This window comes from Primulina eburnea, chromosome 4 (genome assembly GCF_022965805.1).
Source record: "Primulina eburnea isolate SZY01 chromosome 4, ASM2296580v1, whole genome shotgun sequence".
Lineage (NCBI taxonomy): Eukaryota > Viridiplantae > Streptophyta > Magnoliopsida > Lamiales > Gesneriaceae > Primulina > Primulina eburnea.
Window position 1 is genome coordinate 8309595 of NC_133104.1, and position 27009 is coordinate 8336603.

At 34.7% G+C, this 27009-nt stretch overlaps 2 protein-coding genes across 5 annotated transcripts; both read left to right on the forward strand.

Annotated features, from left to right (window-relative positions):
* Positions 1-10835: 10835 nt before the first annotated feature.
* On the forward strand, positions 10836-12927 carry LOC140830850 (small ribosomal subunit protein bS20c-like). Its single transcript, XM_073194372.1, has 3 exons — positions 10836-11112; positions 11278-11444; positions 12527-12927. Exons 1-3 carry the CDS (start codon positions 10971-10973, stop codon positions 12761-12763), a joined length of 546 nt encoding a protein of 181 aa, XP_073050473.1. The 5' UTR covers positions 10836-10970; the 3' UTR covers positions 12764-12927.
* A 1063-nt stretch (positions 12928-13990) lies between these two features.
* Positions 13991-18600, forward strand: LOC140830851 (PRA1 family protein H). 4 transcript variants are annotated; one of them, XR_012117694.1, is made up of 5 exons: positions 13991-14511; positions 14777-14913; positions 17221-17292; positions 17364-17504; positions 18215-18600. XR_012117694.1 is itself a non-coding variant. In XM_073194373.1 (4 exons), the coding sequence occupies exons 1-4, from the start codon at positions 14006-14008 to the stop codon at positions 17450-17452; spliced, it is 804 nt and encodes a 267-aa protein (XP_073050474.1). In that variant the 5' UTR covers positions 13991-14005; the 3' UTR covers positions 17453-17508. The 4 variants fall into 4 exon arrangements, 1 of the variants encoding a protein (XP_073050474.1); XR_012117695.1 differs by having other exon boundaries at positions 18243-18600; XR_012117693.1 differs by having other exon boundaries at positions 13992-14511; positions 18147-18600.
* The last annotated feature ends 8409 nt before the right edge of the window (positions 18601-27009 follow it).

Here is a 27009-nt window from a genome sequence, read left to right on the forward strand (position 1 = left end):
TAGGAACCACATCCATATAAGCATGCAGTCCTAATCAAATCACGTCTAGACTTGACTCGACTAGAACTCTAGGTATCCCGGTGTGAATAAGACGTCACTACCTACCCTCCAATCGGGGTAATGAACGTCTCATTCCTAGACTTCGGTCTGAGCTGTATCAACGGCGGCAATAAGAGTAATACCTACTCCTATGCTGAGATACACCGAAACGTCTAGATATTTGACAATGCCTGTCAAAGACTTTCCTATCTTAACTGCAATGAATAACAATCTGTAAACAAAGCATAATCATATTCATAACTGAATATCACAATTATCTTACCTGCTTGAATACAGATTCTATAATCAAAGCATAATCAGATAACAATATAAACAATAATCTAGTATGTGATTTTATTGGGAAACTCAAATTAATCTAATTTGAGTTATGCGTCCCGAATATCACATGAATTATACCTTTGTCTTCCTGATCTGATGAAGACGACGTCTCGAAGTCGAATCTGTTCATCCCTGATCTGAAACGACAATAACAAATACACTGTATCAATATGTAGTTCAAATCACAATCTGTTCTGAACAATACCCAATTCAGTATATAATCTGATCCATATCTGAACAAACCACAATCTGATTCATATCAACAAGATCATAATATAACATAAATCAATACTGAATCTGACCAATCTGCGCCAACTGATGTTTAGACGGCATATCATATCATGTCGATAACCCGACAATCTCAACATCACAAATAACCTATCAGAACTTGGAGTCAATACCATAATATCATTCTTCTAATTCCAGCATATGAATGTCTAACAACTGCATCTTCAGAAATGCTGAAATATATAATACAGACATACGGTATTATTTCCTCTATCTGACTTCACATAACTACTGAATAACCTATCCAGACCCATAAGAATAATCCTCTATTCATTCTTCAATCAAGAATACTTCCATTTAGTTTGAATTCTCAGTCAATACCTTTGAAAATTCATAACAATTGTATAATCAATCTATTCTTAAATCTGTCTTCGATTATACAATATCTACGGTAGTAAAAACACCATATCCGAATCATATACAGTTCTCACAACATCATAAATTCAAATCTTGTCTAAACATAATAAAACTTACGTCCTTGTGTAGCTTGTAGCGAGAGGAGCACGATACCGTGTTCAAATGTGAAATCAGGCAACCGGATTCTTCGTAAATCAAACTAGAACCTCACGAATCCTATTTCCTCTCCACTGTCGATTCTTACCTCTGAAAATCTGGAAAGCCACGTTCAACCATATGTATATATACTACATGCAAGCCAAGAAACGTGTCACCCATCTTTGTGCAACACGTCTCTCGCTCGGGCGGACAAAAGTTTCCGCCCGGGCGAGTAACTCTCGGCCCTCACAATTCTACATGCGCGCTCGGGCGGACAAAAAGTGCCGCCCGGGCGAAGGACTCTCGGCTTTCTACCATTAAACCCTCTCGCTCGGGCGGTCATAAACTCCCGCCCGGGCGAATGACATTCGGCCCAAATCTTGTGTCCCTCATAATTTTTTTTTCCAATTTGATCTCGAACTGGCCCAGCTATAATTACATCAAGTCATAATCAACAAATCATCTCAGATTACGTTAATTAAATTTTCGGGCATTACACCAACTGATCAAGTTGAGCTAGTTGATCGATTCACAGATATCAGTTTGGAAGATGATGATAAAAATGAAAGTCATGACAATCAAAACATACTTCAAACACCTGAACCAGAAGTACTGGATCAATCAGATGTGCTGGAAGTCATTGCTGATGATCATTTGATAGAGCATAATGATAACATTCAAACACCAGTTGACGAAGCACAAACTGAAACTGAAAACTGTGTTCAGTTACCAACTGAATAAATTGCTGATACAACAAATACTGAGTACAGATGGAGAAAATCACATCCACCTGAACTGGTAATAGGAAATCCATCTGATCCAGTAAGAACTCGCAATCAAATGCTCAATTTATTTGTCTGTTCAGCTTTTGTTTCACAACTAGAACCAAAGAAAGCTGATGAAGCTCTTGCTGATCCAAACTGGATAAATGCAATGCAAGAGGAGCTAAATCAGTTTATCCATAACAATGTCTGTAACTTATTTCCAAGACCGATTTCAAAAACTGTTATAGGTACAAAATGGGTGTACAGGAACAAACTGAACGAAGATGGTTCAGTTGTGCGCAACAAAGCAAGGCTAGTTGCACAAGGATATAGGCAGGAAGAAGGAATTGATTATGATGAGGCATATGCACAAGTTGCAAGAATTGAAGCAATCAGAATTTTTCTTGCTTATGAATCACACAAGAACTTCAAAGTCTATCAGATGGATGTAAAGAGTGCATGCCCTGAACGGTCAACTACAAGAGGAAGTATATGTTGAACAACCCCCAGATTTTGTAAATCACAACTTTCCTCATCATTTATATCATTTCAACAAAGCCTTATATGGTCTTAAACAAGCTCCCAGAGTTTGGTACGAAACTCTCTCAAAATTTCTAACTGATCATGATTTTTCTGTTGGATCAGTTGATAAGACCTTATTCAAATTTGCTAAGAATAATCACATTTTATTAGTTAAAATTTATGTTGATGATATCATATTTGGGTCAACTAATCCCAAATTATGCGAAAAGTTTGCTAAGCTAATGCAAGATAAGTTTGAAATGAGCATGATGGGTGAACTGACATTCTTTCTTGGACTGCAAGTGAAGCAACTGGAAACTGGTATATTCATCAGTCAGACTAAATATACAAAAGAGCTGCTGAAGAAATTTGGCATGGAATCATGCTCAGCTGCAAATACTCCCATGAGCTCATCAGTAAAATTGGACATTGATCAAGGGGGAATATCAGTTGAGGCGACATTATATCGAGGTTTAATAGGTTCATTGTTTTACCTAACTGCCAGTCATCCTGATATTGTATATGTTGTCTGTATGTGTGCTAGATTTCAAGCAAATCCAAAGCAATCACATTTCTCAGCTGCTAAAAGAATTTTGAAATATCTTAAGGGTACACAAAATGTTGGGTTATGATATTCTAAAGACTCTACTTTCAATTTAGTTGGATATTTAGATGCAGATTATGCAGCATGTAAGCTTGATCGTAAAAGTACAAGTGGATCTTGTCAGTTTCTAGGAGACAGACTGATCTCTTGGTTCAGCAAAAAGCAGACATTCATAGCTACCTCAAAAACTGAAGCAGAATACCTTGATGCTGGTAGTTGATGTGCACAACTGATCTGGATCCAGCAACAACTGAGACATTATGGAGTAATTACAAATGAATCGCCCATATTTTGTGACAATACGAGCACAATTGCCATCACCTATAATCCAGTTCTTCACTCAAGGACCAAGCATGTAGATGTCAGGCACCACTTCATTAGAAATCATGCTTTGAAGAATGACATTAGACTGGAGTATATTTCAACTGAGCAACAAGCAGCTGATATCTTCACCAAACCATTACCCGAGACTAAGTTTTCATACTTTCGTAATATTTTTGGTTTAATTGACTTGTCTTAAAATTATTATTGATGTTGTTTTACCAATAAAATTACTTGCAGAAAATAAGAACACAATAACAAATTAGAAATGATACTTCATTAAGAATAAAATCGATTCCATCTTACAAAAGATATCTCAGAACCAACTGAATCTTGCCATTCTTTAATCCAATTATTCAACTCATAAATTCAGATTCTAGAAAATGATTCAGTTGTAGAAATCTTCTCAATCACATGTCATTCCTTCTATAGCATTGCTTGTAACAGAACATTGTCATCAACCAGGTCTATAACATGCGTGACTTCAAAACGATTAATGTATTTTACTGTTGTTACTGCTTGAGCACGAGAAGGAGCAGCACCACTCCTACTTATCCTCTGCAAATCATGAATTTTGAACCATGTTGACATCACTTTCGTGAAGACAAATTCCTTCATCGTTTTCTTCAAATCCTCTAAACAAAGACTTAATTGTTCAGTAAATTGAACATGCGTACTGCTGCATGCATCAGAATTACTTGAATCCGACATATTGAACTGTCATTATCTCACATTTTATTGTCTTATTTATAGACAGATGACATTAAATGTTGAAGAAACCCAAGAGTCTCAAGTCAACCGAAGCGTTTTTCTCATTTACCCAGGCTTCTTATTTATCAGTTGTTCATTATCAACTGATATCAGTTTGTCATTTATTACTTAATGTCTAACTGATTTCAGTTCATAATTAACTTATATAAGTTAGTCTTTCATCAGTTCATTTGTTTAAGTTCGTAATTCATATATAACAACAGATGAAATTTATCATTTGCAGGAAAGAGAAAAACACATTTAAGCTCATATAAATACTTCATTCAACCATAAACGTTTGCACGGATTACATCATCATATTTTTCCTCTACAACAATTATCCAAATTTTCAACCAAGCAGATAAAGGTGGGGTAGATGTCTTGACAAAGCTGTGAGATTCAGCTATGCGCTTAAGGATCTTCAGTTACTTTCGAAGCATTAACTGATAGATATGACCATCCTTAAAGATGTCCACCCACACAGCTATGTTCAAGTGCTCCCGCACTTTTTTCAACTCTGCCATCAGTTTAGGAGTAGTAGCCTCTCCAGTATTATACAGGAACTCAAGCCTCTGTAATTTTTCCCAGTAGTGAAGACTCTTATAGAAGACTTCATCTTCTATATCAGCCTTCCTGGTCCCCAGAGCAAACGACGAAGCACTCGAGCTACTCGTATCTGCTATTCTTTTTGTCTTGAATATTTTCACCAATATGACTGAAACTAACCGTGTTACTTCTATTTATAGCCGAACATCATGGAAACTGATGGGGCGTCAACCTTTCAGCAAACGATAATCTTTCTGACCTTTAAATTTATTTTATATCGTCACTTTAATTATTCTATGCACCGATTAAGGGGGAATATCAGTTTTGAAGAGGTTAACTGAGAGGAAAATTGTTTGTGAATTCTCAACTGAAATGAATTAGTTTCCCAACTGATCGTTCAGCTGAATATTTTACAAATCTTCTCACATAAGTTAACAAATTAAAAAACTTATTATATTCCAAATCAACTGACGTGACTGTAGTTTCATAACGTGACATATTTTAAACCGCTCATTTTTTGCACACACGCTTACAGCACACGTACACATATTTTTATTCAAATTTTTTCATGGACTGACACGTGTCCCGAATTTGAACAGTCGCGTACATATGTACTTTGCCCGCTTCAATTCAGTTTTTTTTCTTTCTTACGCGTACATCATCTCTCAGAGCAAAATCATACACTCATAGCTTGTATTTCGCAAAATTTCAGGTTTTTTTACTCTCAGCAATGGCGAATCAAATCCCAGCTCACATGATGAACGCTATGGCCATTGATTTTGACTCAGTTTTATCAGTTCAAGAAACTGATGTTAAGAACGTCTTTCTGAAGATTGAATATGCTGGTCTCAGGATGTTTTTGGGACAATCTTCGCAGGAGATATACCCCAAGGAAGTAAATGAATTCTATCTGAAGGGGTTTGTCACTACTGATGGAAGTATCTCGGTAACTGTCAACGATCAGCTGTTGATCCTAACTGAAGAGACCTTCGGAGAAATCTTATCCTTGCTAACTGATGGGTACGTCAACTTCTCTGAAGTTAAAACATCTGACATTGATGAAATGCAATCTTTGCTGTCTGATGATGGGCGAAAAATCAAAGTTTCCGATCCAAAGAAGAGCTGAAATCGGAAATTCAGTTATTAACCGACATTGTGGCAAAGGGCATATTGGCTAAGGCAGGCTCTTATGCTGCCCTTACTCTTGAGAAATTCCAAGTGATGACCATCATCATGGGAGAGAAAAAAGCTAACTGGAAGCATATTATTTTCAATATTCTGAGAAATATGCTTAAATCTACCAAACAATCAAGAGGCTTTGCCATTCCAATCAGTTATCTTCTGAAACTAAAGGGATTGGTAGCTGACAATGCTGGAAAATCATCAAAGTTCAAGGTATTCACTGCCAAGAACATTTTGCCGCCAAAGACAAAACTGGACATTTCTCCCAAACAGTCTGCTCCAACACCAGTCAAGAAGGCCAAAACTTTGGCCCAACTGAAGACTGCAAAATGAAAACTGATTATCAGTGAATCAGATTCGGAGAAAACTTCTTCTCCTAAGCTTGTTAAGAGACCAAGGACGCAAAGAACTAAACCAATAACAGCGGTGGAATTCATCCCAACTGATAGGGTGTTGAAATCAGGAGCTGAACAGCCAATACCAGCTGTTCCTTTGAAAGCAATCTCAGCTGAACACTCAACTGAAGATCAGTCACTTTTGTTCTCTACTCTGCCAAAGAGGAAAATCACTGAATCTAGTGATAAAACAAGACTTGCTGGAGTAAAGGCTCCACTTATTACCATTTCTCGTCACTCTCATTTAACTTTTGCTAGACCAACCGGAGTTGTGCTCAGAGAGGGGATTGATGCAACTACATCTGGATTAATCATTCCTCACATCCTGACTGACTCCAAGGGCAAGGGCAAAATTCAAGAGGAACCTAGACCTTCAAATGCCATTCAAACTCATATTGATCTGATTTGGCAAGAAGTCAATCACTTTGCTGAAGAGAAACTACAAGTTTTTGAAGAATGGGTGAACTTCAGATTTCATGTTTTTGCCAAGGACTTACTCAATAAATCTAAGCTAAAAAGATTCATTACTCTGGAAAGAGTAGTGTTGAAGACGGTCAAGGCTTCTTCAACTTATCAAGCTTTGCAGAGGAAGAGGTATTTATTTGACCTCTCAAGAGAAAAGAAGCTGCAGCAAATTGTTGCTGAGCTTAGGCAAAACTTCAATCCCATCAGTCCCACTGCATTCAATGACAAAGCAGTATATGCACAACTGGAAACAGATTTAGTTTAACTTCAAGCAGAAATTAAGCACTGAGAAATGGATCAAGAACTGATCATCCCAGCATCTTCTCAAGAAATTGAAACTAAAGAACTAGCTGAACGGTCAGCTGGAGAGCTTGCTAAGGATGCTACTGCTACCTTCACTCAGCAAGCAGATGTCTCATCATCCTCACTTGCTCCAACCTCATCCTTATCAGTACCTCCCATTGATAATCCAAAGATATACTCAGAAGCTGATTTGACACTGGCGCATATTGATGAAATCATTCAAACAGTGGTTCAAGAAGCTTCAATCGATGAACCATTGTCAGTTGATCACTCTGCTGATCAAGAAGCTGATAAGAATCCCAACTCAACTGAAGAGCCAGTTGAGGCTGTCATCTCTGAACAAATTCATCCAGCTGAGAATCCAGAGACTCTGTTAACTACTTCTGAATATCCTCCAACTGATGAGTCAGTCAAAATCTCAGAGGATCATCCAGCAGAAACTTCATTTCATGACACTCTGGTTGGAGATCCTGCCATTTCTCACATTCAGCAGGAAAGAGCAATCAATGAACAAAACCAATCTTCAAATCATCTGGTCCAAGCAGAAGAAACTGAACCAGTTGTTCCAACATCAACTATTGATGAAACGATGATCTCTGAAAGGACCATGGTGGCTTTTGATCAAATCTCACAGGAAACTGGCGCATCAGATCAACCAAATTCTCAATCAGCCAAAGATCTTGATTTTATTCTTGAAGAAATTCAGGAAATTCAGAATCATATACATAGAGTGGTTACTGATTTGTACAAGATTCGGCATACTCAATTAAAGCATTCTCTGAAACTGGAACATGCTAAAACTTTCAATTCTCAGAAACTGAAGGCAATTCAAGGTGCTTTAACATCACTCTCTCAAACTGTGGATGAGATGAAGAATAACAGATGTCTAGCTCAAAGTCTATTTACAACTCAGGATATAACCAGTCAACGAGTTGAGCGATTGGAAACTTCTGTTTCTAATAAAATGGAATTGATGCAGACTTCTTTACAATCTGCTGTCTCAAGTATATCCTCAGATGTCAAAATTCTTTCCACTGACGTTCGAAGATTATCTATGAAGGTGGATTTGTTTGACAAAAAGGGGGAAGAGATCAAAGAGATTCTAGAACAACAAAAGAAATCTTCTCGTTGAAGAAAAATCTGTACAGATTTGTGTAGTCCATTATTCAGTTGATCAATCTCTTATTTTATCTACAATGAGTTCAGACGTTCAGTTATTATTTACTTGGTTTTGTCAAACACCATAAAGGGGAAAATTGTTGGGAAACTAAGTTCCGGCGTTTTACAAAATACGAATCAACTGAAATTACAAACCAACTGATCGAGTAAACTGAACGAGTAAACTGAACTCAACAACTGAAATTAGCCGATCTAATAAAGAAAACTGATCAGTTAGAAACTGATCAGTTGATACATTCAGTCGTATGCTTATGTCTCGGAAAAGAACATTCAACCGACAAAGAGACATAGAAAACTGCAACTGAATATGAAACGCCACAGCTTAGAACAACGCATTGACACCGCATTACAATAAATGAAGTAAACAATGCCCAAGGAATAATGAAGTGGCAATCAAGGGATACAAAGATTCAAATATATCTCAAGTTACCGTTGGAAGGGAAGCTTATAAATATGACAGAAAAAAAACAGCTGAAGAACCAACGAGATCACACTATTCAAAGCTTGCTGTTACTCTGCCAAAATCTTAGCTCACCCTTACTTGATTTATTCGTAGCAGTCAAGGCTACAATTTGATCTCACCAGCACTTTGTAATAATCGTCAATTTCGATAGTTCTAAGATCAGTTAAGCACTGAGAACATTTTGTAATACTAAGAGTCTCAGCTCTTGGCAGTGATAAGTCCAAACTGAAGTGGGTCAGTACAAATCTTGTATTTGATCAAAGTCTTTTAGTGAAAATCCTATCCTTGAGATAGAAGGGGTGACGTAGGAGTAATTAAAATCTTCGAACATCCAGAAACAATCCTTGTACATTTTATTTCAGTTTTGTATTCTATCTTTCAGTCAGTTACTTTCCGCAACTACTTTAGTTTAACTGATTGTCATTGACCAACAAGATCCGAGAATCAGTTTGTCACCAAACTGAACTCAAAATTCGAAAAGATCAGTTTTAATTGTGAGTGTTTATTCAACTCCCCCTTTTAAACACTCTTGATACGTTAATCGATCCTATCAGACTGTATTGTACACTAACCATAACTTAAGGTTCTTGCAGGCACTATTAGTGATACCTAGGGGATTATGGGACGATGCTTCTAGACGCTCTTATCATGATTCAATAATGCAATTAAACTTGAGTTCTGACGTTTTTTTATCAAGAGGTTGATTAAAGGAAATAAGATAATTAGGGCTGAATAGAAACTATTGTTGTTTTGAATCAAATGAAATTGTGAAACCAAGGCTAGCTGTAACCCTAAACCATTGAGAGCCACGCAAATATTAGATTTTGTGTTCTCGTTGAGATATTCAAGAAGTTTGGCGACTGTAGCTTTATGAATATCAAACTGATTTCTTATAAAGGAGTTTATAAATTGATTTCATGTGATGGAAGTTCTGAAATTTTGCTTAACTGCTAATTAAATGAGGATAGTGAAACAATCTGTTCCAGCTAATAGTTCACAAAACGACAGCTGCCAAAAATAGATTAGTGAAAAACTTTGTCCTTATTTTTCATCATATGAACAATATTTGCACCCTGTCTATTTATCACCGCTCCCTTAAATTTTCTTAAACAAACAATTAGGCTCCGAGTATATTAATAGTCCAAATTATGTTAATTAGATAATATATAATGGTCCAAATATGACATGTAAATTCTAATTTGATGTAGATGGATATAAGGATGAACTAATTGGTGGATAGAGTTGAAGCTTATAAAATTTTCTAAACTGGTTATAAAGGTTTTTCCATTTTTTTCAAAAAAAAAGGCGATTTCAATTGGATTATCAACACGAATTAAAGCTCAATCAGTCGAGTACAGCTGACTAGCTTTAAAATATTATTTTACATAAGCGTGAAAAGAAGCTTGCTGGACTCGCTGAAAATTGAATATAACAGTAATGACGTCAAAAAGATTATATACAATCAGAGTAAATAAATGCGGTTAATAAGTAGTCTGGAATTATTTCTTGAAGTTTAAATATGTGTAATCCTTCTAAGTTTGATATTTTCTTTCAACGAGAAGGTTTATATTAGAAGACTTTGGTTAGTAGAATAGTTTGTAAAAACCTTTAGCATACTGAAACTTTTAGCAAATAAACAACAAGAAAATTTGTGTATGAAAACTTTTTCTGATAATTATTAATAGGTTCACTGAATATACAATAAGCTTTTTTTTCAAAGACATGAGTGAACAACACAGTTGATCCTTGAATAATCGATTCTTAAATACTTGTAAATCCAATGTTCATATTTGATGAATATTTGGATCATACAACCGCGTTGCCAAAATCGACAAAAAAATGTCACGTGTCTTTGCTATTTTCCTAAAATAATATTACACATTTTTTCTTGAACATTTTATGAAACTTTCAGTCGTGACTTATTTTCTTAATAAACGGTGCATGTTTCGAAGTTCTAACATGACTTAATTCTCGTTGACTGAGAAATCCAGTGGTATCCAAAGTTTTCTATAGAGTTGGCCTTGAAACGATATTTTAAATTCCAGATACAATTACAAGAAGCAACTTCCAACTAAAATAAATAAATAAATATATATTTAGAGCTTCCCTCAATTTCAGAGAACTCGTTCGTTTAAAAGCGCTTTATGGAAACGCGATTATACCCTTTTTCCGACATGACTCATTCCTTGACAAAAGAAAGCTGTGGGTGGATAAGGTTACATACCGAACGACATATGTTCTTCTGCGCTGTCCAATTTTGCATCTTCCCCACAATCCTCACTGTCTCAAAAAGAAGAAAATAGGCAGCTAGATACATGGCTGGAGCAGTAATGAATTGCATTACCTGTTGTAGGCTTCCGGGGAAGTTGAAGTCTCTTTCTCTCGCCACAGCTCCAAATGCTGCCTTGAAGCCAATCAGCTTTTCATCCCATGCTTCTGTAAATCTTTTCTCTAAAGGTTAGACCAAATGAAAATTAGAGAACCCATTTTCGTTTCGGTTGTTAGATTTTAGAATTGGGTTTCTCCTTTCTTGCATTATGTGAAATGAGGTTTTTGAGATTACCGTATGGTGCCTTTCTGAATTCTTGATTTTCTGGGTTTTCTTGGGGGTTGGTGTTTTAGGGTTAGTTTCGGTGTGCCCGGTGCAAAGGCCGCTGCGGAGTTTGATAGTTTGTGAAGCTGCGACGAAGAAGAAGGCGGACTCGGCCGCGAAGAGAGCTCGCCAAGCTGAGAAGAGGCGAGTCTACAATAAGGCCCACAAATCCGAGATCCGGACTCGAATGAAGAAGGTTGGTTCACTTATTCTTTAAGTTGTACGTCTATCCTGTTCCTGGATTTTCGAGTTATTAAAGAAACGCTGCGTTCGGTTGGCATTTGTAGTCCTGATTCGAAACTGAGTTCTTTATCGGCCTCGCTAGTAAAAGCTTGAACCTATATGGTTATGGTCCAACAATAGTTTTGAATCTAACATGCGAAATAGTAAGCTGGAGAAATGTTCTTTGAGTTTGTAACTAAGTGGACATGTTTAGTACGGTAAAAGACTTTAGTTGATAAAGGCCTAAAAAAAGCACCTCGAACAAAAATAATGAAATATACAAGGAATCGTGATTGTGCGAGCAAGTTGAATTTTTGTGATATGGCCCTTGGAGACATAATGCTTAGGAATAACACCTAAGGTGGAAGACTTTGGTATTGAATCACTATTCTGTGTTAAATGGAACAATTTGTGTCCTATTTGTCTGATAAATTTTCACAAAAGGAGGAGCAAGAAAGCCAATGAACCGTCTATGATTTTGGCAAAACTTGAAAGATTTCCTTTCATGTGGACTGTGGAGCAGTTGAACATGTCTGAGGAGTTTGGTTTTTTTGATCTCGTAGATTGGGTTAAATATTGTATAATATATGAACCAGTCGAGGTGCTTTATGGTTTTGAATTTTGATGGAAAGCCTTACAGGGCAGGCACATGAACTCACGTGAAATTAAGTGTAGTAGTCATTCTAATCGTTCTTTGTGGCTGATAGTTTAGATGGAGACGTGATTTTTGTTATGCTTAACATTTCTTTGTGATTATGGATGATTTATGTTTTTTGTTTGTTTACATAAATATGATGTTGTACGTGGTTTCCCTCTAATTGAAGCCAACTCATTGTAGAATTGGAATAGCACAAGGCTGCAGATTATAGGTACCTTGGATTTTGGGGGATAAAAATATGATATGACTGGCCTCAATTTTGCAGGAATTAGCTACAGAACTTGCAAATTTGAATTCTGTAAAATCGCAGTTACAAAATTTGCTTATAATTTACTTCTGCAAGTGTTAATTCACTTGCGAAGCGTGACTTAAAACACCCCAAATTCTCTAATTTTTAGGCTTTAGAGGCAATAGAAGTTCTTGTGAAGAAGATTGACGCACAAGCCGAAGAAGTTCTTCCCGTCGAAAAGTTGATAGCAGAAGCATATTCTGCCATTGATAAAGCTGTGAAGGTAGGAACACTTCACCGAAACACTGGGGGAAGGAGAAAGTCTCGACTAGCTAGAAGAAAGAAGGCCGCAGAGATCCACCATGGATGGTATACTCCTGTTCCCGCTTCAGTCCAGGCAGCATAATCCCAGCATTCACAACTCCTATCTCAATTTTTTTTTTCTTTTATCCAAATGGACTTGTATATGAATTTCCATGATACTATCAACCAATTTATTACTTTAAGAGTTCAAAATTTTTGTATTGAATTATCTTGGCAACATTGATGACCACTTTCTGTTCCTCATGATACTACAATCCATTGTTTCATACATCATTTACAGTCACGATACATGCTTAGGCTAGATATTCTTAGTACAAAAACGACCATCCCCAAAACTGGAAATTGCAGACTTACTCGTCAAAATAGCCAGCTCACTAGCATTTCACAAGTTAGAGCAGGGGGGCATGCATGGTCTAGACAACATACTTCAAAATTAGAAAAAATAAATAAATTTATTGTTTATATTGTTTTTGACCCTAAATGTGAAAATAAATGTTGTCGAAGGGTCAACTGACTTCGCTAGATTGGGAGTTTTAGTGAAACTCTACAACTCATGATCCTCACTGCTCTACATGGAAATCAAATATCTTTTGATTTTATGTTCATCGGTTAACTCGATGTTACCTAAGGGAGCACTGTCTCCACATGATTTGGATGGACAAAATTCACACACATATATGATTTTAAAAAAATTAGTGGACCCCGTGTATGTGTGGCTAAATTTTGGTCCTTGATTCTATCATGTGGGTAGTGCTTCTACATGTAGGATGAAATCAACCCTGTTCATCAAGCTTATTTCAAAAGAAGGCAAGCAAAAAAAAATCATAAAGATAAAATCCAGGCAAATCTGAGATATAAAGTGAGTGAAATAAACAATCTTGTTTATGTGAGGAATACAAGACTTTCCTCAAGAAAATAAGCCAAAAACTGTCCATGATAATTATTAAGCCAAGAACTGAGTAAATGTAAAATAGAAAGATTCAAAAATATTAAAATGCAAGTGTCGAAACCATAACGAGACATTATTCTTTTCAAGTAAGTTTTATGATAATTGTAACGTACGTATCTGAGTCATTACTACACAGACTAATAAGTATGTAAAATTAAATTTAATAACAATAATTAAACAGCAAAAATCAAATAACTTAATCATCTTTTAATTAGTAATTCATTCGAGATAAAGAGTAATTATGTGTGTATATATATATTAAGCTTTATTTTATTTGAAAACCTAAAATATCCTTTATAAATAAAATATATAAATTTTGAAATATGAAATTTTAGATTACGCAGTTGGTAAATAATATATAAATCGGCGGAAGGCATGATAGATGTGAAGTTCGTTCCCAGCACAGCTCCTTATCCCGCGAAACCCAAGAAGAGGATGGTGTTCACCCCGAACCCGTTTGCCCTAAGCGTACCCGAACCCGAATTCGAATCCTGGCTCCGCGACTCCGGCTACCTCGAAATCATCGACCAGCGGACCACCGACCTGCACCGCCTCTCCACCACCGCACCAAATCCCGCCGCCGTAGACACCACATCCGCTTCAGCCACAAATTCGTCAAGCCCCACTGAAGGTTTTCTACACTCACTATTCTCCCTCATCTGGACCTTGCTCTCTCTCTTCACTTTCAACCCGTTCTCCAAGCTCACGACGGACGACTTCTCCGGCGATACTCCGCCTTGGACTGCTGCGTTTTTTGGCTCCTCTGATTCGTATTCGTTCCCATCCTCCCCCGCTCAGGTTCGCCTACGTGTCCACGAGAATGTCAAACGCTTCGCTCGCAATTACGCGTCGCTGTTCATCCTCTTATTCGCTTGCTCCCTGTAATCACTTGTTCCTTCTGTTTCCATGTGTGCGTTTTGATGTTATTTGATAGATTTTCTCAAGGTGATTTTCAATTGTGTTTTTATGGAATCTAGGAAATATGATTATTGCGAGAGACTATTATTTTGGGGTGATTAATAATTCTGGATAACGAACAAACTGTGGAAATGTAGCTAAAAAATATTGAGTCCGTCGATTTCTTCAATTACCTTTGAGAAATCGATTACTGTTTCATTATGTGTAAATGTTGGTTTTACATCGTAGGTATCAGTTGCCGATTGCTCTTGTTGGTCTTATTTCATGCTTAGCGCTGTGGGATGTGTTCAAATTTGCTGGTGATCGATGGAATTTGGACGGATACCCTGTACTAAGAGAATTTTTAATCCGTATTGTTCAGTGTGGTTAGTTTTCTAACACTCATTGGATTAAGTTTATATACTATTCTTTGTATCTCTTTCTTGGACCATACGACTGTGAACGGAAAGACAATGGAATGTGTGCAAAATCTTGTTGGTTAATACCTAATGTGGTATTCGATTTTTTTTGTAAAATAGAGATCTTGATTTTATCTTTTTGCCTAATTTTTTGCCATGTCTCTTTGAGTGTGAACACTCTGCATGCTCTAGTTTAAGTATAATGCATCTCTAACCATTGGTACCGAGATTTATTTTGTGAAGATCTGGCTAGATCTCGTTGTCTTATCTTGCTGCTATTTCCCCTTAGGGGATAAACAACACCCACATTTCACAAAATGCGTGTCCCTCGTAGAGCTACATAGTTTTCACATTTGTTGTAAGAATGTGAATATATGTAAACGAACCAAATCGTCCGCTAGCTATTCGGAGTTCGGCTCGATAAAAAGTTCGTTTGAGTTCATTCGTTAATCATATCAAGGTCAAGCTCGAAATACAATTTAATCAAACCAAGGTCGAGCTCGAAATACAATATAATCAAACCAAGCTCAAGCCTAAGGTTATTCAGCTCGTGAGCTCACAAACATGTTAATTAATAGGCTCAAGATCGGCTTGTTTAGGTGGCTCGTCAGCTCGAGCTCGACTCGTTTATATATTTTTAGTTGTTATGTTTGTCGTTTTGATTATTTATAAATGAATTTAAACTTTTATGTCAAATTTAAAATTAGTACATAGATATATTTAATTTGTAACAAGCTCAAACTCGAGCTCAATAGTTTGCTTTATGAGCTCGAAAACGAGCCGAACTCAAGCTTCTAGCTCAAGTCAGGCTTGTTAAACAGATAAACGAGCTATTAATGAACCAAACTCGAACCCGGCTTGATTAACATGATAAACGAGCTTTTAACTAGCCGAGCTTGAGCTTTTTGCGAGCTTAGTAATTTAAAGACAAATCAAGCTCAAGCCTGACGACAAAAGCTCGAATCGAGCTCGAGCCTCTATCAATTTTAAACGAGCCAAGCTCAAGCCTGATATTGTTTGGCTTGGTTTGGATCGTTTACATCTCTAGGCTTGAGCACATGATGCATGTGATTGCACGCTTCGACATGTTTTCGAGTTTATTATTTTTATTTTGGGAGTTTGTTTCATTTCTCACAAAAAAAAAAAATTGGAGGATGCATTTGGCACACCTTGATGACCTTTGAAAAATACTATGAATGACACTCATTGTATTCAAAACTAAAAAGAGAAAATGATGATATAGGTCTTGGGTCTTTGTATTCTAAAGCATAGCAAATGAAAGAAAGATAAATAGCCAAAGAAAAGAGTTTTTAGGGAGCAGCCCTTCATCAATTTTGTTCGTGAATCAGTGGTATTGTTTTTATTTTTTATTCTGGTATATTCCAAATAAAAAATCAAGCCTACTAAGATTCCGTTTTTTGAACAATCATTTAAATGTTGAAAACTTCAGCTTCAGCTTTAGGTTTATGGAATTCTAACAATTTAAGATGAGGCATTAATCAAACCTCCCGAAACAAAGATTGATTACTATAATACATTGTGTGCGAGCCCTAGGCTTCTATCCTACTTGAAAAATTACTGGTTTTGTGGGTTAAGGTTATAGGGCATCTGTATTGCTGTTGCTTTAGAAAATAAAGAAAAAGAAGGATCTTGGAGATGCATTCTGAAAAAATCTATATGCTAGCTTATTTTCCGTTGGAGATGGAGGATGGTAGTTGAGAATTGATAAAGACCGTGAGTCAGTAACACTGATTTGCATGTAAGGACAAAATTTCAAGACATTACTTTAAAAATTTTCTGGAGCATGTATTTCCTCCGAGGCTTTCCATTTTGCAGTTCCTATCTGTGAAGTCCTTTTATTAGTCGCAGGAACAGTTTTACTCAGGTGTATATTCAAAAGGCACCATGATAAAGTAAAGAAGGAAGAAGCATTTGAATAACAAACCCCTGTTGTTTTCTTTTCTTCTCTCAAACTTTCCTTCTTTTATCTTTTCAAAATTCTGGAGCAGATGTTTCTTGAACATCCTTTGCTATCACCTGCATCTTGGTGCAATTTGAATGCTCTCAGATTTATCATCCTCTCCGTTCCATCATAAGACGAGCCTTTCTTCTTGATAGATAGTATCTTATTATGTTACTCTATTTAGATTTTATCTGACCTTGTTACTTCGTTTACTGCTGCTCTTATTTAGTGCTATGATTCTGCAATGTGCCATATTCCCGGTGTTCATCGTTAATGGAACTTTCAAGATAACGAAATCTCATTCTTTGCAGTGACTGTCGTGATCATGTTTATTTCCAATGTCCAGTTGGCCGTCTTCTGTGCCGTTGGTTTCAGTTATGCGGGTAATTGCTTGGTAATCCCTTAACTTTGTTGTTTGTATGTTGTCTCTTCACAATCATCTCTTGTTCTTCAGTCCTGATTTTACACTCCTCGTTTCGGAAGTTGACCCTTGCAAAGCAACCTGATGCAAAAGGTGGAAATAGAAGGATTGGCAGACGATAAGGCAGTTATCTTTGTCATTGCCAGTCTTCTTCAGAACAAGTTGCGTCAAAAAGTCAGTAAGTTGATATTTTATAATCCATCTTCATTTTTGGCCCCTGATTCAACTGCTTATGGTACAAAATATGAACACACGATTCGAAGCACGAAAATAAATTATTTCACCCTAACCCTTCACATTCTTATTCATGCCAAACATCTGGATAAAACGAGCCATCAATCTGAAGTTATGGATTTTTTTGTCATTTTAAATATTAAATCAACCTTATTCTATGAAGATGTACTAAAATATTTAGGCTATGATCGCATTAAAGGATTTGATCTAAAGACAAATAGGTTGCACACACACAGATACACACAATGTAAAGCTTTAATGAGGAATACAAAATCAAGTGCAATTGGAAAAAGTAATCTTAATGTGAAAACTAAAAAGAGAATACGAGGGGATAATTTCATCTACGGTTATCGTAGTTTTGTTTTGTTTTGTTTTACATGTTTTTGGATTGGAATGTTACGATGGTTGGGTTTGAGTGTTAATTTTTGTCATGCGCTGGTTACTGAGTTGACTTACGACACCAGTGTACTATTTGTATTCCTGTCTGTTACAGTTCATTGATATATTGCCGTTGGAATGTTCATCATCATTGTTCAATTTGTTTAAGATTTTACTTTAACATCACAAATTTTTCGTTGTCAGAAAAAGTTCGAAGAAAATGCAGTAGTATTATTAACATGGGTTTAAAGAACTGAGTATGAATTTAACAGTGCTTGCTTCAAATCCTCAAACGTGTAGATGTTGATCCATGCGCTACACTGGATAAACAATCCTCGTGTAGTATACGCGGTTAGATATATGGTCTCCAGATGAATTCAACGTAGACCTTGTGTATGTCACACATACGTGATGGCAAGTATTACATGAGTTTCATTATCGCCAATGTAGCTCGGATCAACTCGGTGCATGCACGCCATAAAAAGTAGTTTGATGAGACTGGGTTACATATTACCAATCCTATTGAAAGGGAGGTTGATGGGGTGCTTCATTTGTTGAAGCAATTCTTCATTAGTTACAAATATTTCTTGTTGTGAGCCTAAATATGTTGTAGACATTCCATAAATGATTAATTGCTTATACTTTCTTCGTTAAGGTTGGCCTTTGGATCGAATAGAGATATTAAGGTAAAGTATATTAAATGTATCTTGTGCGTCTTTGATTGTTGTGGTATTGAAACTCATCGCTCAAACTATGCCTATTAATGCTAATCCTTCTATCTCGATGGGAACTTGTCCTTTTTGCACATTGACACTGGGTAAAAGTAATCCCTTTTGCTGGTCTTTTTTAACGAAATAATATTTTTTCTTAAACTGATTAATCATATGATTTATATATTTATACTCTTTTAATGTTTCTATGATCATAATTTAATTAATTATATTTTATATATTTATTACTTTAATTATTGTTTATAATATTTTTTTCCATAGGGGAATGTATTTGTGGCGTTCCAAAACTGTCATGTAAATATACGATATGTGAAATTATGTATGTCAATGTAATTTGTGGCTCCAAAACGTTATGTAAATATACGAATTGTGAAATTATGTGATATGTCACGTCATATGTATAAAAATTTTAATTTTGACGACATTAATAATTATAATGCATCATACGAGAAAAATAGTGCAATCAATAATTATTTATATCAGTGTAGCATAACTAGTGTAATAAATACACAACTTGAATAAGATAATGAAATATACTGTTTCTATTCATTATCAACTACATGATTTTTTTTTATTAGACAAATCTAGTCTTTCAACTCTATAATGTCACGACATTATTTTATAATATGTCTAACAGAAACAGTCCTGGAAAGGTGAATATAAACAACAGTCATTATCGGAATGCACAATAATTATATTAACATCATAAAATATAATTGAAATCATAACATGAATAGTTCATTCGTTGTTTCTGGACAACCAAACCATCAATAATATCAACATCACTCTCATACTACTTCAACAAACAAAATAACGATACGTCACATTTTTACTCCGGCGATAGTCATATCTTCAATATGTCTCCCAATAAACGACAACCAACATCAAATCAGCACTTCCCGGTGATCCACTATTGTGTTGAACAATAGTATTAATCAATACTAAACAATAAAAAAAAAATACGCGTATGTTAACATGTATTTAATAATCGAGTATATATAAAATATTGTTATTTCTTTGATCCTGAGGATTGTGATGTATCTAAATAATTCAACAACAATTATCAGATCGTTATCACTGTATCAACACAATCATAAGAGCCTCAATATACAATATCAAATAGCTCAACAACAATTAATTCAACAAAAATATAGAAATCGATTATAAATTTTCATCGTTCAACAATTAATATTCTGGTGTATTTAGTTAACAATACTAACATCAAATACGCTCTAATAAATTAACTTCAATTAATAGGATATATAAAACATCCGCTAAACTACAAAAACTGCATATCAAATATACAATCTATACTTCGTAGACTCTGAATATATAACTTGATTTAACAACCACCAACAAGCAACACTTCAATTTCAATTTAATGATTAAAATTCATTGTTATAATAAATTTAAAATAATTCCAATTAACACAACTACAATATTCTATTTTTTGTTAAAATAATATACTATCCAACAATATTCAATTTCAGTATAATTTAACAATTTATCGAATTTATTCCTAAAATTAAAAAATTTCAAACATCACAAGAAATATAAAATTTCTACACTAAATCGAATATCTCGTGTTAACGATCTTAAAACTGAAATCGATTCATCGATTGATTGAATAAATTGCAAAATCAAAAAGAAAATTGAAACTTTATTCTCTATCTTGCTTTCTCTTCTCTATCTCGTTAACCTATGTTGTGTGAGTTGGTGGAATTCAAGACTTGAAGTTTTTTTTATTTTATATATAATATATATATATATATATATATATATATATATATATATATATATATATATATAATATATAACATTTACAACATAGATATATTCATTTGGGCCAGCTAATATATAACATTTACAACATAGATATATTCATTTGGGCCAGCTAAACTGCTGGAACATTTAATGTTTGTAATCTTGATTTTGATGTTAACAAAACTTGTTATTGTATTTCTAACAAATTTACTCATGTGTGAAGTTGCAAACACAAGAAACAAACTGAAATTGAATTCTGCACAAACTGAATTTCTGGCAAGCTTCGGTGTTTTGATGATATATCTCAACTAGATGATCCAAATGACAATCCGCCAACTTGACTGATCAGAAAACTCAATTTGAAACAAGTCGTATTTCACATCCGTTGGGCAAACTCGGATGTTATCATGGTCTAACTGATCGCTAAATTGCCAAACTGATCACACGAAAACAACAATCAGTTGGGTATGAGCAGTTACGGTATTTTGGTCATATCTCTCAGCTCGGTTATCTAAATGAAGAGATTCAGCATGCGTTGGAAAGATAAGACGAAGATCTATAAATCATATTCAGAAGTCAAAGTCTGAATCGAAGCTTAAGACGCTGATAAATGACGATGAAGTTATTGGTTCTGTACAAACTGAAATCAGTTAGGCTGATTTCAGCACACCAACTGAAACTGAACCAGACCAGCTAAACTGAACCAGCTGCATATCAACTGAACCAACTGAACTGAACCGAACCAGCAGCTGACCAGTTGAACTGAACGGACCAGCTGCTGACCAGTTGAACTGAACGACTAGTTGAGTTGACCAGAGTTGACCAGTCGAAAAAATGTCCAGCAAGGCGAATTTGACCGTTGCAATTTCAGAAACAGTACAGAAACTTTCCAAACGGTCATATTCTTGTGTCTAACGTATATATCATTTTTGGGGCCTACAAATACAACATCTTGAAGATCAAACAAGAGCTTTTGAAGATGATTCAAAGCATGGGCAGTTAGCATGAAGAAATCAGCTAGTTGAGAGACAAGTCCTTGTGTGAGGACACATTTGATATGTACACTGTAAAAGATAAATTCCTCACTCACATATATACAAGAGAGATGAACTTCAAAATTTAGTTGAGTGGGTCTTTACACAAAGACGTAAAACAATGTGTTTATAGTATTTGCATATGAGACATTAAACAATATGCTGATTGTGAGGTGTTGTCTACAATCTTGAGTGTAGGGATAGCAATGGGCCGGGGCGGGTTTGCCATTACCATCCCCACCCTCATAGCCGCCCCGATCCCTGCTTTTTCGGGTTCGAGGAATTCCCAAACCCGAAACTTCGAGGATCAACTTCTCATCCCCGTCTCCATCCTCGTTTCAAAAATATTAATATGACAAGATGATGACGAATTCGAAGATTTTCTCAAACCAAAAGTTATTATTATCTATTATTATTAGAGATATTATTAATATTCATATCAATATCAATATAATAATAATAAGATTATCAATATTTTAAAAAAATAATAATATTATTTTTATATTATTAATATTAATAATAGTATTATTTTATTATTGATAATATTTTCGGGGCGGGTTCGGGGATTTCGAGGGATAGGATAGTAATCTCATACCCGCTCCGAATTACATTTGGGATTTAAAAAAACCTCAAACCCGAACCCAAACCCGAAAAAATCGGGGATCCTCATCCCCGTTTCGGGTTTTCCCTGCGGGGCCCAAACCCGTGGGAAAAGTTGTCATCCCTACTTGAATGCTAGGAGTTCAGTTTAGGCAGTAAGTAATTCCTAGCTGAGTGGGTTTGTATAAAGAGTTGTATAAATCAAGTCTTCTAGTGAATCCTTCCCAAGGGGAATCCCAAGGGGAAGAAGGGGTGACGTAAGAGCATTGAAGTCTCCGAACATCCATAAACAAATTCGTGTATATTTGTTTATTGTATTTACTTATCAATTTCCGTAGTTTTAAAGATGCATTATTGAAACATTTTATGTGTTCTTCAAATACCAAAATATTGCATACAAGTGTTTGATAAAATGCTTCAACCAAAATATTTTTACTCATTCAACTTACATATATTTTAAATGATTTATAAAATATTTAATTGGTTTCTACGAATGATTATTTCGAATGTTTTCCGCTTGGTTTGAATATCAAACTCGATTTAATTCATCGGTGTTCAATATTTCAAAAACCGAGTTATTGTAGCTCAACGATGATCCACCAATCGATCCTATCATAAACACTCAAAATTTTCAAAACTCAAAACACGTAACTTAAGTTTTCTACGTCATTTTCAAATTTCAACTCATTTGGACTTCATATGACCAATATATGATATATTTTATTATTTAATATCGTTAATTATTTAGTAATCTCACTTTACTAAAGCAAAAAATTATTGTACTTACTCTGAACATTACAGTGTTACAATGTCACTGTTAGACATTTGGTTACAAAACATGTTATTTTGCATTACTTAATGAAGGTTCTGCACGTATTAATGGATAGCAAAAGGGCTAGAATCTTGAAGGTTTTGCATTATCTCGAATGGTAAATGAAGGTTCTGCACGTATTAATGATCTTACACACAATGAGAATGCCAGAAGAAACGAAGGTCCCTCAAAATAAGAGAAACCTAGTTGAAGTAAAAGGGACTAGAATCTTGAAGTCTTTTGTTCCATATTCCTCATTTTTATGTTGCAAAATGAACAAAAAACCTTACAAGATGAATTATCTAGCCCTGAAGCTTCATACTTGAAATAAGCCATCAACACATAAATGGATAGCATAATGCAAAACCATACTTGGGAACTAGTTAAGTGGATGCAAATGCATCCTGAAAAAGAAATTGTAAAACTGATGGTACAGTAAAAAAAAAGTACAAGGTCAGATTGGTGGCTAAAAGATACAGAGAAAAGGAACATTTTGATTTCTTTGATGCATATTCACCAGTTTCGAGAAGAAATATTATCCGTATACTCATCGCAATTGCAGCTTTGGACAACTTTGAAATACACGAAATGGATGTCAAAACAACATTTGAACGGTGAACTTGAAGAAAATTATATATGGAACAACCAAAAGGCTATATAGTTTGGGGTACATAAATTGTCAAATTTATCCTGCCATTGCTAGAGCTCTTGTTTAAGTCCATGTAAGGACAAATAATTTAAAATTAATGAGTGTGAAAAATGTGACTAGATTAAAGCCACTCGAGAATATTATGTAATAATGTGTTTGTATGTAGATGAAATTTTAATGATGGGGAGCAATCGAGATATGATCAAGACAACGGAAAAAATATTGACAAAACATTTTGATATGAGTATTAGTGATGTTATTTTAGGAATTAAAATCTCTAGAACTTCAAAACCAAAAATCATATCTCAATCTCATTATGATGAAAGTGTCTTGAGAAAGTTTATTGTTTATGACTCTTCTCAATAAAGACACACATGAATGTAAGCGTCCATTTAGATAAGAATCATAGAGAACCAATGCCTCAACTAGAATACTCAAGAATTATTAGAAGGCTAATGTACATCAGTAACTCAACTCAACATACATCTCTTGTGCGATAAATAAGTTGAGTCGATTCACGAGTAATACTAGTGATGCTCACTTGAAGGCTTTGACAAATGTGCTTAAATATTTAAGACACACCTTGAAATAAAGATTGAATTACACAAAATATACCGTGGTGATATAAAGGATAAAATGATGTTAATTGGATTTTTGACACCAAATATTCGAAATCAACTAGAAAACATTATAATATTATTATTCATTGCATTATTTTTTGCCATTCTTTCATTATTTTTTTTGAAAGAAAGTACACTTATTTTTTAGTTATTTTTATTACCATTTACAATATTATTATTGTAAGGAGATGTTGTATCTTGAAGAAGAATTGTCATAAACCAACACGCTAAGACAAACAAATTTTTTTTAAAAAGATAATATTCAACACATACCTCAATTCAATTTATTGCTGTCACATTCTGTCAATTATCAAGATTTTAGATAGCACCACATATATCATACAAATTTAATAATAAGAACCAACGACAAATAATGCATAAAATATAAAATTGTCAAATAAAAAATAGTTATTAGGACCCACCAAAGATACGGTGTTGCATGCCCCGGGGCGGTCAATGCGGAAGTTCTTTGACGTACTGTCGGTTCTCTCATTGTTCCACCCACGCCCATATCTATCAACGTTATTTTCTTTGTTTTTTTTCCTCCCTAATACATGGATTCATAGTTGAATAACTCTAACATATATACACACACATATACATAATTCTATTATTAGTAAATAAAATGAAAAAATTATACATAAAAATTTATAAAAGTCGTCAATAATACAAAAATGCAGTCAACTTAAACATATGTTAGAACCAAAGACAAAGACGTTTCTTGCAAATTGTGGAGATAAATTGTGGAACAGGGCAATATAGAAACCGACACAAATTTTGTTGTAAAGTTTCAATTTTGGGTACAAAATTTATATTTTTCCAGCCTATAATTTTAGGCAAAAACTTGTGCGAGACACTCTCAAGGGTCGTATTTTGTGAGATGGATCTTTTATTTGGGTCATCCATGAAAAAATATTATTTTTTATGCTAATAGTATTATTTTTTATCGTGAATATTTGTAGTGTTGACCCGTCTCACAGATAAAGATTCGTGAGACCGTCTCACAAGAAACCCACTCATAATTTTAAATGTTCCATTGTTGAAAGTTTAACAATAAATCAAATGTCCATCAGCCACATTAGTGAAATTTTGCTTCTTTCTTTTTTTTCCATAACTGCCTGCATATCTATGAAGATTGATTCATTAGCTTATGCACGGACATATATTTTCACAACTATATTTCAAAAATTAAGAGAAAAATAACGGAGATTTATACAACCTATAAAACCCACGTATTCAAAGTATTGAATTCACATTATGATTTCAGTAGGTTGGTATACCTACTCTTTTTCAATCAATATTTTTTTCCCCATTTTGACACACCATTTGACGTACCCTAAGAAGAATATGAGCAAAGATATATATATATATATATATATATATATATATATATATATATATATATATATATATATATATATAGGGTAACGATATTTGGGGATAACTATGATATTTGGGGATAACTATCTTTGCTCATATATATATATATATATATATATATATATATATATATATATATATATATATATATATATATATATACATATATATATATATATCATGTCCACCAATAAGGTGTCACTTATATATATCGTGTCCATCGATAAAGTGTCGTTCATATATATATATATATATATATATATATCATGTCCACCAATAAGGTGTCACTCATATATATCGTGTTCATCGATAAAGTGTCACTCATATATTGAATGTAGAATTTGAATGTGTTTTTTCGCATCCAATAAAAATTGTTTTGGTGAGCTTTGTTTTTCCAAGCTTTCGCTCAACACATGATTGGTTTAAGAAGCATCACACGGATCCTTGGTTGAAATTAACAATTGATTTTATCTTCTTCTTTGCTTTCGGTGTTGCGCTAGCATGCCGAACTAGTCCGAATTTATTTCTTCTTTCTACGCTTTTAAATTGATTTCATCACTTTTGCCTATCAAGGAGCCGTGATGGTTAAAGAAATATTACACGACTAGATTATTGAGTTGACATATCAATGAAAAAAATTATGTAATAAAAATGATTTTTGAAAAATAATTATTATTTTTATTTGCAAAGAAAATTTGCCTTAAAGGTCGATAATATATATATGAATGCTTTTATTGAGATGACAAGCTATGTGTCAAAATTATATTTTTATATTGTTATTATTATGTATCAAGAGAATATTCTTACAGATTTTATAACAAGAGAATGAGAGATAAATAGCGCTAATGTCGATGTCATCATGAAAATGCAGAGACATTTAAGAGAACACCTTGAAATTCTTCAAACCGAGTTCAATATGATCGAATGACATGTTGTATACATGCTTTTACTCAGATATGATATATATTGCAGGAGCCAATTTTTCGGGCTATTGAGAAGACCCTAGTTTTCCAAATAGAGAGTTTTAAGTACATGGCTCTACACCTGGAACAGGAGATTCAATTACTCCTAGCACAAGTGCTAAGTCGGGATCATCTTTAAATGAGTCGTCCAAAGAAAAAATTGAAGCTCCAGATCCTTATCTCGAGCCTTCAATTCAATCACTCACCTGAGGGATTGAAGAGAGAGAGAGAGATCAACCTTAGAGATCAGACTGACTGGGAAAATCGAAAGTTGGTACTAATGAGCTTAAAGTTTCTCCATTTCAGTTATAACAACAAAATTTGAAGAAATTGAAAAAAGAATAGGTATCAACCCATCCACAATCTTAGTTGATATAACATGAAAGTATCCTAAGACATGAATGAAACCAAATTCCTATTACAAGCACGTAAAACATGATATGAATTTGTGGCTCTTTCCGCAGTTTGTACTACATCACCTAAATTTCCATAAACTCAGCACTACCAAAATTGATC

What these genes read in the sequence shown, in the direction of transcription:
- LOC140830851 (XM_073194373.1), top strand. Translation starts at nt 14,006, where the DNA reads ATGATAGATGTGAAGTTCGTTCCCAGCACAGCTCCTTATCCCGCGAAA. An exon ending in CTCTTATTCGCTTGCTCCCT is followed by an intron (nt 14,512 to 14,776) that starts GTAATCACTTGT and finishes TTTACATCGTAG; the next exon opens with GTATCAGTTGCCGATTGCTC. An exon ending in CGTTGGTTTCAGTTATGCGG is followed by an intron (nt 17,293 to 17,363) that starts GTAATTGCTTGG and finishes CTTGTTCTTCAG; the next exon opens with TCCTGATTTTACACTCCTCG.
- LOC140830850 (XM_073194372.1), top strand. Translation starts at nt 10,971, where the DNA reads ATGGCTGGAGCAGTAATGAATTGCATTACCTGTTGTAGGCTTCCGGGG. An exon ending in TGTAAATCTTTTCTCTAAAG is followed by an intron (nt 11,113 to 11,277) that starts GTTAGACCAAAT and finishes TTGGTGTTTTAG; the next exon opens with GGTTAGTTTCGGTGTGCCCG. An exon ending in TCCGGACTCGAATGAAGAAG is followed by an intron (nt 11,445 to 12,526) that starts GTTGGTTCACTT and finishes TCTAATTTTTAG; the next exon opens with GCTTTAGAGGCAATAGAAGT.